Source organism: Nycticebus coucang, chromosome 8, assembly GCF_027406575.1.
Source record: "Nycticebus coucang isolate mNycCou1 chromosome 8, mNycCou1.pri, whole genome shotgun sequence".
Classification (NCBI taxonomy): Eukaryota; Metazoa; Chordata; class Mammalia; order Primates; family Lorisidae; genus Nycticebus; species Nycticebus coucang.
Window position 1 is genome coordinate 95214289 of NC_069787.1, and position 15672 is coordinate 95229960.

At 45.0% G+C, this 15672-nt stretch overlaps 1 protein-coding gene across 3 annotated transcripts in view; it reads left to right on the forward strand.

Moving 5' to 3' along the window:
- Positions 1-4127: 4127 nt before the first annotated feature.
- The window catches only part of RBM5 (RNA binding motif protein 5), a 36503-nt gene continuing 24958 nt past the window's right edge, over positions 4128-15672 (forward strand). Inside the window, exons 1-4 of one of the 3 annotated variants that reach the window (XM_053598528.1) lie at positions 4128-4255; positions 5573-5642; positions 9595-9760; positions 11605-11760. In XM_053598528.1, the coding sequence (XP_053454503.1) occupies positions 5626-5642; positions 9595-9760; positions 11605-11760 (339 nt within the window). In that variant the 5' untranslated portion in view covers positions 4128-4255; positions 5573-5625. Of the gene's footprint in view, positions 4748-5572; positions 5643-9594; positions 9761-11604; positions 11761-15672 lie in introns of all 3 variants that reach the window. The other 2 variants (XM_053598530.1, XM_053598529.1) reach the window with 2 other exon arrangements.

Sequence of the window (15672 nt, forward strand, 5' to 3'; positions counted from 1 at the left end):
AAGAGTTGGAGGTTGCTATGAGCTGTGACACCACAGCACTCTACCGAGGGCGACAAACTAAGACTGTCTCCAAAAAAAAAGAAAGAAAGAATATATGTGGTTTTATTTAAAACAAAAACCAGCTCACTCTGTTGTCTTTGCTTTGCTTTTTTTTTTTTTTTTTTTTGAGACGGAGTCTCCCTCTGTCCTCCTCAGTAGAGTGCTATGGCGTCACAGCTCACAGCAATCTCAAACTCTTGTGCTTAAGTGATTCTCTTGTCTTAGCCTCCCAAAGATCTGGGACTGCAGGCACCCACCACAACGCTCGGCTACTTTTTGGTTGCAGTTGTCATTGCTGTTTAGTTGGCCCGGGCTGGGTTCGAACCTGCCAGTCTCAGTGTGTGTGGCCGGCACCATAACCACTGTGCTATGGGTGCTGAGCCTGTCTTTGTTTTTCTTACATCAGGTACCAGACAGGCCTTTGAATGTCCACAATGAAGGTCAGGTTCTAGACTTGGAGGATGGCATTTACCTCTAGGTGGAATCCATTTCTTTTGCCAAGACTTCCTTCAAGTTTAAGAGTGATTTTGTGGGTGACACCTGTGGCTCAGGGAGTAGGGCGCTGGTCCCATATACCAAGGGTGGCAGGTTTAAACTCGACCCTGGTCAAAACGCCTGTGGCTCAGTGAGTAGGGCGCCGACCCCATATGCCGAGGGTGGCAGGTTCAAACCCAGCCCCGGCCAAACTGCAACAAAAAAATAGCCGGGCGTTGTGGCAGGCGCCTGTAGTCCCAGCTACTCGGGAGGCTGAGGCAAGAGAATCACGTAAGCCCAAGAGTTGGAGGTTGCTGTGAGCTGTGTGACGCCACGGCACTCTACCCGAGGGCAGTACAGTGAGACTCTGTCTCCACAAAAAAAAAAAAAAAACCTGCAAAAAACAATTAAAAAAATAAAAAGTAAAAAAATGAAATTAAAAATAAATGATTTTGTGCTATTCATAAACAGGCATATAGCTTTTTTTTTTTGAGATTTAGTCTTGCTCAGTTGCACTGGGGTTGAGTGCTATGGCGTTATAGCTCACAGCAACCTAAAACTCTTTTATAGAGATAGAGTCTTACTTTATCGCCCTTGGTACAGTGTTGTGGCATCACAGCTCACAGCAACCTCCATCTACTGGGCTTAGTTGATTCTCTTGCCTCAGGCTCCCCAGTAGCTGGGACTACAGGTGCCCACAATGCCCAGCTAAGCAACCTAAAACTCTTGGGGGCTCAAGAGATCCTCTTGCCTCACCTTCCCTAGTAACTGGGACTATAGGCACCCACCACAACACCCGGATATACATATATATATATATATTTTTTTTTTTTTTGCAGTTTTTGGCCGGGGCTGGGCCTGAACCCGCCACCTCCTGCATATGAGGCCTGCACCCTATTCCTTTGAGCCACAGGTACCACCAACACCCAGCTATTTTTAGAGACAGGGTCTCGCTCTATCTCAGGCTGGTCTCAAACTCCTGAGCTCAGGCAATCCACCCACCTTGGCCTCCCAGAGTGCTTGGATTATAGGCGCAAGCCACCACACCCAGCCATATAGCTTTTTTTTTTTGTCACTTTCCTAACTTTATTCGATGTATTTGACAAGCAGCAGTTCTTGTCCACTTTGACTGTAGCAGTAACACATACACCAAGTTTTTTGTTTTTTTTTTAAAGAGACAGAGTCTCACTTTATTGCCCACAGTAGAGTACTGTAGCATCACAGCTCACAGTAACCGCCAGCTCTTGGGCTTAGACAATGCTCTTGCCTCAGCCTATAGTAGCTGGGACTATAGGCACCTGCCAAAAACACCCAGCTATTTTTTTGTTGTATTTTGGCCGAGCCACCCTCAGTGTATGGGGCCAACACCCTACCCACTGAGCCACAGGTGCCGCTCCAAATTTTTCTGTTTTTAGTACAGATGGGGTCTCATTCTGTTTTCTTTCTTTTCTTTCTTTTTTTTTTTTTTTGAAACTGAGTCTCAAGCTGTCACCCTGGGTATGGGCAGAGTGCCATGGCACCATAGCTCATAGCAACCTCCAACTCTTGGGTTCAAGCGATCCTCTTGCCTCAGTTTTTCTATTTTTAGTAGAGACAGGGTGTCACTTTTGCTCAGGCTGGTCTCAAACTTGTGACGTCAAGCAGTTCACCTGCCTCGGCCTCCCAGAGTGCTAGGATTAGAAGTGTGAGTCATCATGCCTGTTCCTATAAATTACATTTGCCTTGCTAAGGTCTAATCTTTTCATCTATATGTATAACCTAAAAAATCAGTTTTACTAAAAATATATCTTTAAATAATACCACAGGGCAAGTTATGCCTAGGATGCCTAAGGATACATAGGAATACTACTATGTCTGTCACTGATTAGTCAGAGTCCAAAATACACCCTTTCTTTGTATTTCCCAAGGGTCTCTGCTTTTTTTTTTTTTTTTTGTAGAGACAGAGTCTCACTTTTATGGCCCTCGGTAGAGTGCCATGGCATCACACAGCTCACAGCAACCTCCAACTCCTGGGCTTAAGCGATTCTCTTGCCTCAGCCTCCCAAGTAGCTGGGACTACAGGCGCCCACCACAACACCCAGCTATTTTTTGGTTGCAGTTCAGCTGGGGCCGGGTTTGAACCCGCCACCCTCGGTATATGGAGCCGGTGCCTTACTGACTGAGCCACAGGCACCACCCGGGTCTCTGCTTTTTTCTGCCATAAATGTTATTACTTTTTCTTTGCTAGTGTTGGTAGTGTTGGCTTTTTTTCACTCCACAAATATTTGAGACTACACAATGTGCCAGGCACCAGTAGAGGCACTTGAAATATAGTACCCTGTTTCCCCGAAAATAAGACATCCTCTGAAAATAAGACCTACTTACAGAAAAGATAAGACGTCCTCTGAAAATGAGACCTAGCGCATCTTTGGGAGCACACCTTAAAATAAGACACTGTCAGGGAAACAGGGTAGTAAACTATGGAGACAAAAGTGCCTGCTCTTCTGGAATTTGCATTCTAGAGGTTGAGGGCATGGACTCTGAAACCCGAAAGTACTTCATATCTCAGTTTCACCACTATCATTAGTTCTATATGCTCTACTGTCTCTAAAACAAAGCCATTGATGGCTTTGACTAGGACAGCAGTGGAGGCCACTTCAAGTGGTCAGACTCTAGATATTATTTATTTATTTAGAGTCTCCCTTTGTCCTAGTGACAAACTCAAACTCCTGGGCTCAAGCAATCCTCTTGCCTCAGCATCGCCAGTAGCTGGGACTGCAGGAGCCTGCCACAACGCCTGGCTATTTTTAGAGATGGGGGTCTCTCACGCTTGCTCAAGCTGGTTTTAAACTCCTGAGCTCAGGCAAGCCACTCCCTTCAGCCTTCCAGAGTGCTGGGATTACAGGCGTGAACCATCACGCCCTCTAGGTAAAGTCAACAGAATTTGATGGCACTTTGGGTGCGGGAAAATGAGAGAAATCGCGGATGACTCCATCGTTTTTATTCTGAGTAACTGGAGGCAGGTACTTGTCATTTATGAACTGGGGAAATCTGTGGAGGAGACGAGGATAGGTTTGGCTATGTTAACTCTGAAAGGCCAAATAGATTTGCAACTAGTAACTCGTAAATTGATTATAGAAAATGCCTTTCCTGACCTTTCTCTTCAGAATGGAATATATCAGTGGAATGATGCTCCGTACCTGCCTACAAGAATCCTCTCAATTTCCGTAAACCTCGGTTTCCTCATACGCAAAATGGGTTTAATAACTACCTCATAGGTTATGACGATAAAAATAGTTTGTAAGGCATCTGGCGCAATAATTTGGTGTCCAGTACAGAGACCAACTAACCCTCCTTTTGAAGTCAGATTAGACATACTTTGCATCGTATCAGTCAAAGCAAACTGTACTGTAAGGCGTTTATAGCAAAGGCAAAGAATTACTATGCCTTATAAGAAAGGAGCCCTAAAAGCTCTAATCCGGGTCTGTGCAGACTGTGGTTTCGAAGAGAACTACGCAAGAAATTAACAGAGGGCGTAATGACACGCTGCCCTGGCGACCGCACTTCCCGGCAGCCTTCGCGCCCCTAGGCACCTTTGCGGATTGGACTCCCCAAGAGAAGGCGGGGGGAGGGGGCGGGATAGGCGCGAGGTACTGTGGGTAGGAGACGGCCGTCGGTCGAGGCGCCATTTTGTGGAGCGGCCGAACCTTGCTGGAGGTTTTGGGGTACAGAACCGCCACTGCTGCTTCGGTCTTTCCTGGGGGTAAGTGCGGCGGCCGTCCGTAACGACAGGAAGGTCTCGCCGTTGGGGCTGGCCCCCAGGCCTCCTTGTCAGCCGTCAGAAGGCGGCTGATCAGCCACAGCAGATTCTCTCAAGGAGTAAATTAACCGAGACGTTAGAGGGCCGTATTCCTCCTTGCCGGCCACTGTGTCAGGTTCCCTCAGGTCATCCCTGGACCCTCTTCTTTCGGGTTGTGAGTTTGCCACTTGCTAGGACGCGTCCCCGAATCTCCAGCCCAAGGGAGCGGTGGAGTCGTCGCCTTTCCTCAGGGCACTCTCTGGAGCGTCCCGGCAATTTCTAGCAGCCATCGCCCATCATCTGCATCTGAATCGCCTTCTCGAAAGGCTGTTAGGTGAGGGCTCATCTGCGGTCTAGGAACCTCTTGGGAGGCGGGTGCAGGGACGGAATGCCAGACGCCTGAGTCGGCTGGAGCAGGCCGTGGCATCGCCATCTCGGCCTGGAGACCCCACAGAGGTGGGTGCGGATACCGCCCGGTAGACAAGGGGCTACACCAGCGATTCTGCCCCTGGACTTACTTCCTTCTGATGATTTTCTTTTATTTATTCAACAAATGTTCGTTAACGCCTGCTTTAGACCAAACTATAAAGACGATTGTAACTGATTTTTCGGACTTCGCACGCATCAAACGCATTCCAGCTGTGCGATGTCTTATACAGACGGGGTTGGGGCGGAGGCAGGTTGTTTGCCACTCAGAGGCCGGCGATAATGAAGACGTGGTGGTTATTCTTACCGAGGAATTAAGTCGTTTTGAGGTTTACTCTTGCCTGATTTCGTTGAATTATACATGTAGTAGATTTCAATCAGCTCAGCATCCCAGCTTCTAAGAGGTTTTTAAATTTTAATCAGAAATTTTTAAATTTCATGTTGCCCCTGCATTAATGAAGATATTTGGATTAATGTTTTGATGACCAACTGTCTATCCCACTGGAGTTGGTTTGATTCAAAACCAAGGAGATGATTGCACTTTTGTGCTTTTGCTTTGTAATCCTAGGGTAGGATCAATGGAAGAATCTTCTGATTGCTTTCTCTTATTTTGAAATGTGCTTCATCTTCCTGATATGCTCATTGTTAACAAAATGTTGGCATGATTTTAGCTTTGACCATTGGTCTGCACTCCTCCAATCGTAGATAATCAGTTAATGATTTGATGAAGGTTTAATGATACGCTAGCTTCAATAGTATCCCAAGTCTTCAATTAGTATAGCTTAAGTCTTCTCAAAAGCTATTGACGTAAGTGGTTTCTGAGATTTGCTGCAACTAATCTCTCTTGTCTCCTAGAAAAAATAAAATTTCAATCCTTTGAAGCTGTGTGCTAGATCTTCAGTGGGACAATGGGTTCAGATAAACGGTAAGTTACTATAGCACTTGCCTTTGATCTCAACATATTAGGGGAACTAGATTATTTGTTTAAAATTGTTTATCAAGCACATACTTGAATGTCTCTTTTGTGCCAGGCATCGATATTCAGTAGCTTCATGGTCCTGGTGTTACAAAATGTGATCTAATAAGAGAATTATCAGTAAAGTACTTTGTGAGCATGCCACGATAAAGTTTAGGGTGCTATTAGAACCTATAGAAAGCATGGGGGGGGAAAAAAAAAAGAAAGAAAGCATGGGGGGAAGGCTGTGTACAGCCTTCCTGACCGTACACAGCCTTCTCTTGTGAGGCAAGAGAATCACTTAAGCCCAAGAGTTTGAGGTTGTTGTGACGCTGTGGCACTCTACCATTTGTACACAGTCGGGAAGGCTTTCTGGACAAAGTATTCTTTAAGGCAGCAGTTCTCAACCTGTGTATTGTGACCCACAGGAACTGTATTAAAGGGCTGCAGCATTAGGAAGGTTGAGAATCACTGCTCTAAGGTGAAGCTGAAGGCTATTTAAGAATTAGGCAAAGGAGGGCAAAGTAGAATGGGTTATTGAGTGTTCCCTGGGAGGTTAGCAGCTTTTGCAGAAGCTAGAAGATCATACAGTCTGGCACTTAGCACAGTTCCTGGCTGTGGTAAGCAATAAATATATGCCAGTTTTTGTTATTGTCCCTAAATAGCAAGATGATCCAGACTTAGAGAGCTAAGAAGCTTGGCACCATGTGTTATGTGAAGAAAAAAGCAAAAGAATTAGTGGAAAGTTAAGATGAGAGCATTTGGCTGCTATGTCACTTAATGGCTACTCCCTTTCAGACAATTTGATTTAAATTCACAACCTCATTCAGCTGCTGTCTTTTTCTTTTGGGCCGGGGCTGGGTTTGAACCCACTACCTCCCTCCCGCATATGGGGCTGGCGCCCTACCCCTTTGAACCACAGGTGCTGCCCTCAGCTGCTGTCTTTTTTTTTTTTGTAGAGACAGAGTTTCACTTTACTGCCCTCGGTAGAGTGCTGTGGCGACACACAGCTCACAGCAACCTCCAGCTCTTGGGCTTACGTGATTCTCTTGCCTCAGCCTCCCAAGCAGCTGGGACTACAGGCGCCCGCCACAACGCCCGGCTATCAGCTGCTGTCTTAATATTGAATCAAGTCCCTGGGATAGATCAAATTGACAGCCCAGAGGAACTTGGGAAATGTTCGTGCCACGTGATGTTATTATTTAAATATTGTGTCAGCAGTGTATAATTCCAAACAACTTTTAAATTAACATTTACCTGTTAGGGTCTTTTGTTAACTTTGTTTACTCTAGATGAGGCCTTTATAAACCTTTTTCTTTTTTTTTTTTTTGAGACAGAGTCTCACTATGTCAGCCTGGTAGAGTGCCATGGTGTCCCAGCTCACAGCAACCTCAAACTCCTGGGCTTAAGTGATTCTCTTGCCTCAGCCTCCCACATAGCTGGACTACAGGCACCTGCCACAATGCCCGGCTACTTTTTGGTTGGAGTTGTCATTTTTGTTTGACAGACCCAGGCTGGATTCAAACCCGCCAGCTCTGGTGTATGTGGCTGGCACCCTTGCCACTGAGCTACAGGCTCTGAACCCTTTATAAACCTTTTTTTTGTGATTGCATGGTAGTTTTTTGAACCTGGCAAATAATTTATGGGGGAACTATTTTATATATGATGAAATGTGTTTTAAATCTCTTGATAGATTTTCCCATGAGCCCAGTGTGGCCCTGTCACCAAAAATAAACCAGATATTATAGGAAATAATGTTTTCTTAGGGTGTTGGTTTTGGGGAATCATCTACTTTTGTCTGACAGACTACTTGGTTAAATTTTTTTTTGTAGAGACAGTCTCTCACTTGTATCACCCTTGGTAGAGTGCCGTGGCATCACACAGCTCACGTAACCAACTTCTGGGTTTAGGCAATTCTCTTGCCTCAGCCTCCCGAGTAGCTGGGACTACAGGCGCCCACCACAATGCCTGGCTATTTTTTTGTTGCAGTTTGGCCAGGGCCGGGTTTGAACCCGCCACCCTCGGTATATGGGGCTGGTGCCCTACCCACTGAGCCACAGGCACCGCCCTTTTTTTTTTTTTTAAGAGACCAAGTCTTACTTTGTTGCCCTCGGTAGAGTGCTGAGGCATCACAGCTCACAGCAACCTCCAGCTCTTGGGCTTAGGTGATTCTCTTGTCTCAGCCTCCCGAGTAGCTAGGACCACAGGGGCCCACCGCAACGCCTGGCTCTTTCTTTTCTTTTTTTTTTTTTTTTTTGTCTTCTTCTTTTTATGCCCAGCTATTTTTTGTTGCAGTCTACTTGGTTAACTTATTGATGGGATGGGCAGCACCTGTGGCTCAAGGAGTAGGGTGCTGGCCCCATATACTGGGGGTGGCAGGTTCAAGCCCGGCCCCTGCCAAAACTGCAAAAAAAAAGCTTCTTGGTGGGAAAAGACCAACTTAGCTAATTGAAGTTGTTGGTCCATTTCCTACTAGGTGTGATACCCTTGAGAGTGAATGATCTAGAATGTGCTCTCCTTTGAAATTCAGTAAAATTTGAGTAATTGCTTTCTTCCTATTTTTGGTTACTAAGATCTGAGTCAGGGATGAAAGGGATAACATATGATAGACTATAAGCTTGATGAAATGCAGGAACAAACTGGGACAACATGACCTTTTATGAAAAATATTCAACCCCTTTGCTGTGAGCTGTGATGCCACAACACTCTACCAATGGCAACAAACTGAGATTCTGTCTCAATTTAAAAAATATATATATATATGTGTGTGTGTGTATATATACATACATATATATATATATATATATATATTCATTCAACCCCTTGGCTTGGTACCCGTAGCTCAGTGAGTAGGGTGCCAGCCACATACACTGAAGCTGGTGGGTTCGAGTCCAGCCCAGGCCTGCTAAACAATGACAGTTGCAACCAAAAAATAGCTGGGCTTTGTGGCGGGCGCCTGTAGTCCCAGCTACTTGGGAGGCTGAGGCAAGAGAATTGCTTAAACCCAAGAGTTTGAGGTTGCTGTGAGCTGTGACGCCACTGCACTCTACCGAGGGTGACATAGTGAAACTCTGTCTCCAAAAAAAAAAAAAAAAAATTCAACCCAGGCGGCGCCCCTTGCTCAGTGGGTAGGGTGCTGGCCGCATACACCCAAGCTGGCCAGTTCAAACCCAGCCCAAGCCAGCTAAACAACAACTGCAACAACAACAAAAAAAATGGCCAGGTATTGTGACGGGCGCCTGTGGACCCAGCTACTTGGGAGGCTGAGGCAGGAGAATCATTTAAGCCGAGGATTTTGAGGTTGCTGTGAGCTGTGATGCTACAGCACTCTACCAAGGTCAATATAGTGAAACTGTCTCAAAAAAAAAAAAATATAGGATGGGCCTATATCTCAGTGGGTACAGTGCCAGCCACATACACCAAAGCTGATGGGTTCGAATCCAGCCTGAGCCAGCTAAAACAACAATGACAATTGCAACAAAAAAATAGCTGGGCCTTTCGGTGAGCACCATAGTCCCAGCTACTTGGGAGGCTGAGTCAAGAAAATCGCTTAAGCCCAAGAGTTTGAGGTTGCTGCGAGCTGTGTCGCCACGGCACTATACCAAGGGCAACATAGTGAGACTCTGTCTCAAAAAATAAAATAAAAAATAATATAAAATTCAACCCAAGCATTTTAATATTTGTATTTTCAAATTGAACATAAGTTCCTGAGAATTACCTATACATTTAGAGGTGTTGGTATTTTCCCAGGAGTTATCTTTGTAAAGTGTAATTAATTGGTAATAAATTTTAAGGATGCATTAAACTATTACAGATATATCTTAAAAATTGACATTTTGGTAATGTGTGTTTTAAATCATGTTTTGTAAAGGTACAATATGTGATTTACTTTAAATTGAATGACAGTTATTTTCTCTGGCAGAGTGAGTAGAACGGAGCGTAGTGGAAGGTATGGTTCCATCATAGACAGGGATGACCGTGATGAGCGTGAATCCAGAAGCAGACGGAGGGACTCAGATTATAAAAGATCTAGTGATGATCGGAGGGGTGATAGATACGACGACTACCGAGACTATGACAGTCCAGAGGTGAGTGACCAGTAATTGTTTATGGAGTAGTTAAAATTATGATTTTTATTATGTTGAAGTTTTTTTTTGAGACAGAATCTCACTCTGTCACCCTGGGTAGAGTGTGTAGCATCAGTAGCTCACAGCAACCTCAAACTCTTGGGCTCAAGAGTTCATCTTGTCTCAGCCTACCAAGTAGCTGTGACTGTAGGTGCCCACCACAACTCCCTGCTAATTTTTCTATTTTTAGTAAAGTCACCATCTTGCTCTTGTTCAGGCTGGTGTTGAACTCCTGAGCTCAAGCCATCTACCCCCCTCGCAGAGTGCTAGGATCACAGGTGATAGTCACTGCAACCAGCCTAGAAGCTTCTTAAAATGAAATAAGTATACCAATATGAAAATCTCTTCTCTTGAATCCTGTAGTCAAACTCTCTATTATTTTGAAATACATTTGAGTTGACTATTGCCCCCAAAGACAACCTGAGACTTAACAGTAATGGAAATAATAGCCAGGGTTTACGTAGGCCTCAACATGTACTCTTAACACACTTAAATTCATGAAGTCATTTAGGTTTTACTATAATTCTATAAGGTTGGTGTTCCCATTTTAAAGATGAAGCAATGGGGTTATAATATGTTCAAATCCAGTATCTTAGACTGTTTTGAAATGAATAATAAATATGATTTATAATGTTTCAGTCATCTTAACTTTTTTTTTTGAGACAGTCTCAATCTGTCCCCCTGGGTAGAGTTCCATGGCATTATAGCTCACAGCAACCTCTAACTCAGGCTCAAACAATCCTCTTGCCTCAGTTTTTCTATTTTTAGTAGAGATGGAGTCTCACTTTTGCTCAGGGTGATCTTGAACTCGTGACCTCAAGCAATCTACCCGCCTTGGCCTCCCAGAGTGCTAGGATTACAGGCGAGCCACCATGCCCAGCCAACATCTTTTTCTTTATTAGAAATTTTTATTTATTTATTTGAGACAGAGTCTCACTTTATTGCCCTGGGTAGAGTGTCATGGCATCATAGCTCATAGCAACTGTAAGCTCCTGAGCTCAAGGGATCCTCTCGTCTCAGCTTCCTGAATAGCTGGAACTATAGGCACCCACCACAGCATGGGCTAGTTTTTCTATTTTTAGTAGAGACAGGGTCTCACTTTACTCAAGCTGTTCTTGAACTCCTGAGCTGAAGTTTGAGACAGTCTCACTTTATTGCCCTGGGTAGAGTGTCGTGGCATCATAGGTCATAGCAACCTCAAGCTCCTGAGCTCAAGCTATCCTCTTGTCTTAGCTTCCTGAATAGCTGGGACTACAGGCATCCACAATGACATGGGCTATTTTTCTATTTTTAGTAGAGACGGGGTCTCATTTTGTTCAAGCTGGCCTTGAACTCCTGAGCTGAAGTAATCCACCCATGTCAGCCTCCCAGAGTGCTAGGATTAAAGACATGAGCCACTATGCCCAGCTTTCTTTATTAGAAAATTTTGACAGAGAACATCTTGGCATATCTTTTATTCACATTCATTTCCATAAGCATGCATAGCTTTATTTAGAAGTAATTGTACTGCCATGTAATTTTGCATTTTTTTCTTTTCCTACTTTTTCCATGTATATAATCCTATTAAAATGGTAATGGTGTTTCTTTGTGTGTTGTAACATAAAATAAGTCATTAAACCATTTTCTTTGAACTAAATGGTGGTTTTAGAAAACATTACAGTGAACATCAATACGGAGTACTTGCATCATCTATTTACTTTTATGTGTGTGTCTACTTTCTTTCTAACAATAATTTCTGAAAGTGGAGAGCCTGAATCGAAGGATACAGGGTAGTTTTAATTGCAATTTTGTTTATCATAAATCAGAGAGAGCGTGAAAGAAGGAACAGTGACCGATCAGAAGATGGCTACCATTCGGATGGTGATTATGGCGAGCATGACTATAGGCATGACATCAGTGATGAGAGGGAGAGCAAGACCATTATGCTGCGTGGACTTCCCATCACCATCACAGAGAGCGATGTAAGGAAACCACAGTTATGATGAACAGTCCATTTCAGAATTAAATTACCATTCATACTCATTTCAGAAGTAAATTACCATTAATATTTAGGCTTTGAAGGTGGCACCTGTGGCTCAGTGAGTAGGGTACTGGCCCCATATACTGAGAGTGGCAGGTTCAAACCTGGCCCCGGCCAAAACTGCAACAACAACAACAACAAAATAGCCAGGCGTTGTGGGGAGTGCCTGTAGTCCCAGCTACTCAGGAGGCTGAAGCAAGAGAATAGCTTAAGCCCAAGTGCTAGAAGTTGCTGTGAGCTGTGATGCCAAGGGACTCCACTAAGGGCAACAAAGTGAGACTCTGTCTCTAAAAATATATATATATATATATATATTCAGGCTTTGAAGCTCAACACCGAGTTTTTTGAAGTTCTTTACAGGCTGTAGGTTTTGTTTCTTCATTAGCTCTTTTTTTTTTTTTTTTTTTTGTAGAGACAGAGTCTCACTTTATGGCCCTTGGTAGAGTGCCGTGGCATCACACAGCTCACAGCAACCTCCAACTCCTGGGCCTAAGCAATTCTCCTGCCTCAGCCTCCCGAGCAGCTGGGACCACAGGCGCCCGCCACAACGCCCAGCCATTTTTTGGTTGCAGTTTGGCCGGGGCCGGGTTTGAACCTGCCACCCTCGGTATATGGGGCCGGCGCCTCACTGACTGAGCCACAGGCGCCGCCCTCTTCATTAGCTCTTGGTAATCAATACATTTTATTGAATTGGTTACTTATTAGATGAGGCTATATTGGTAAATACGTAACTCATAATCTGGCCTCCCTTTGATTGAAAATTATACTATCCATTTGAAACCTCAGCTTGTTGGAAGAGAAGACTAAGGGCTGGGTACAGTGGCTGACACCTGTAATCCCAGCAATTTGGGAAACTGAAGCAGGAGGATTGTTTGAGGTCAGGAATTCAATACCTAGCCTGGGCAACATAGTAAGACCCATCTCTTTAAAAAAAGGAAAAGAGCGGGGCCGCGCCTGTGGCTCAGCGAGTAGGGCGCCGGACCCATATACTGAGGGTGGCGGGTTCAAACCCAGCCCTGGCCAAACTGCAACAACAACAAAAAAATAGTCGGGCGTTGTGGCGGGCGCCTGTAGTCCCAGCTGCTCGGGAGGCTGAGGCAAGAGAATCACATAAGCCCAAGAGCTGGAGGTTGCTGTAAGCTGCGTGTGACACCGCAGCACTCTACCGAGGGCGGTACAGTGAGATTCTGTCTCTACAAAAAAAAAAAAAAAAAAAAAAAAAAGATTAAAAAAAAGGAAAAGAGCGAGGCGGCACCTGTGGCTAAGCGGGTAGGGCGCCAGACCCATATACCGAGGGTGGCGGGTTCAAACCCAGCCCTGGCCAAACTGCAACAAAAAAAATAAATAAAAATAAAAAGTTTAAAAAAAAAAGAAAAGAGGGCGGTGCCTGTGGCTCAGTGAGCAGGGCGCTGGCCCCATATACCAAGGGTGGTGGGTTTAAACCCAGCCCCGGCCAAACGGCAACAAAAAAATAGCCGGGCGCCTGTAGTCCCAGCTGCTCGGGAGGCTGAGGCAAGAGAATCGCCTAAGCCCAGGAGTTGGAGGTTGCTGTGATCTGTGTGACGCCACAGCACTCTACCGAGGACAATAAAGTGAAACTCTGTCTCTACAAAAAAAAAAGGAAGGAAAAGAGGCCGGGCACAGTGGCTCACACCTGTAATCCCAGCATTCTGGGAGGCCAACATGGGTGGATCACCTGAGCTCCTAGGTTGGAGACCAGCCTGAGGCCTAGTCTCTAAAAATAGTCAAGCATTGCCGGTGCCTGTAGTCACAGCTACTCGGGAGGCTGAGGCAACAGAATCACTTGGGCCCAGCAGTCTCAGGTTGCTGTGAGCTATGATGTTATGGCACTCTACCAGGGGGCAACAAAGTGAGACTGTGTCTCAAAAAAAAAAAAAATAAGGATAAAAGGCTCATTTCCTGACTGACACAGATGATAGTGACAAGGCAGACTAGAAAGGGATCATTGTTGCAACAGGTCCTGCTGACGGGCTCTGGAAGCTTATTTAAGGGAGGTTTTTACTAGCAGAGGGTAAGGAAAGGGCTTCTGAGATACTAGTTAAGCTAATTCTTTATTATTTATTTATTTATTTTTTGAGACATACTCTTCACCCTGTCACCCTAGGTAGAGTGCTGTGGCATCATAGCTCACAGGAATCTCACACTCCTTTGTTCAAGTGATCCTCTTGCCTCAGTCTCCTAAGTAGCTGGCACTACAGGCACCTGCCGTGATGCCCTGGCTAGTTTTTCTGTTTTTGGTAGAGACAGGTTCTTGCTCTTACTCAAGCTGGTCTCCAACTCCTGTGCTCAAACAGTCCTCCCACCTCAGCCTGCCAAGTGCTTGGATTACAGATGTGAGCCAAGTTAAGCTAGTTCTTTAGGAAAGGTAGAAAAGTTTTGGTCTTGTGGAGGACTGGGGAAAGGGGGAATCACATGAGCAGATGTGAAAGGTACTGAATCTAGATAAAGTGTAACAACTAGTGTGATTTGACTGGAGTCAAAGACTTGGCAGGGGAGAGGGAAGAGGCAACGTGCTGTTGGAGCTGGGGACCAGAGTCTTTCTTCAAAAGCCCAACTAAGCATAAAAGAAAGTTACTGAAAGTTTTGCCTAGTAGCAGAGGTTGTGCAGGTTAGTTAAAATGATGGGAAAGGGGTGGCACCTGTGGCTCAGTGAGTAGGGCGCCGCCGGCCCCATATACCGAGGGTGGCGGGTTCAAGCCCGGCCTCGGCCAAACTGCAACCAAAAAATAGCCGGGCGTTGTGGCAGGCGCCTGTAGTCCCAGCTGCTTGGGAGGCTGAGGCAAGAGAATCAAGTAAGCCCAAAAGCTGGAGGTTGCTGTGAGCCATGTGACGTCATGGCACTCTACGGGCAGCAAAGTGAGACTCTGTCTCTACAAAAAAAAAAAATGGGAAAGAATGGTTGCAAGTGGACAGGGAACGTAGAGCTAAAGCTCAGGTGGCAGTGGCAGTGGGTGGGGAGCAGGGGATGCAAGAAATCCTTCAGGAGTTGATTCATCAAGGCTTGCTGATTGATCAGATTCTCTCCTTGAAGAGAAGTCTGTTAGACGTGTGGCCTTGGAAACCTCTGGAAGAAGGGGACAATATGGGTAGCCCTAGCTGACTTTTGGGGGCTGCTCTGCTAGTAATAAAGTAAAATTATAGTGCTGCGTTTTTCAGTCTTCTTTAGGAAAACAAGTACCATAAAAATATTGGTTTTCAAATAGAATTTCTGAGGTTCCCAAGTATTGTGCAGTATTCTTAGAAAATTTGATTGTTGGGATCTTTTCTTTTTTTTTTTTCTTTTTTATTTTTTTCTTTTTGAGACAGAGTCTAACTATGTCACCCTTGGTAGAGTGCTGTGTCATCACAGCTCAAAGCAACCTCAAACTCTTGGGCTTAAGCAATTCTCTTGCCTCAGCCTCCCAAGTAGCTGGGACTACAGACGCCTGCCACAATGCCTGGCTGTTTTTTTGTTGTAGTTGTCATTGTTGTTTAGCAGGCCCTAGCCAGGTTCAAACCTGCCAGCCCCGGCGTATGTTGCTGGCGCCTAACCATGGGAGCTATGGGCACCAAACCGCTTGTTGAGATCTTAATATTTGTAAAACGTATAAAAAACATACAAGGAGAATAAATCCTGACAGTCCCTCTGTTAAATTATCCGTCAGTTCTTTGATTTTTATCAGTCATCTGGCAGCCTTTTTTACCAAGCCTTTTATACTCAGACATACCAGCCTTACAATAGAGACTAAACCTAAGAGATCTGTGTGCTTCTTCATTGGCATGCTCAACAGGCCAGGAAATAACTTAGAATAAGTTAGAAGTATTAAGGGGGTGGGGATGGGGGTTGGAACAT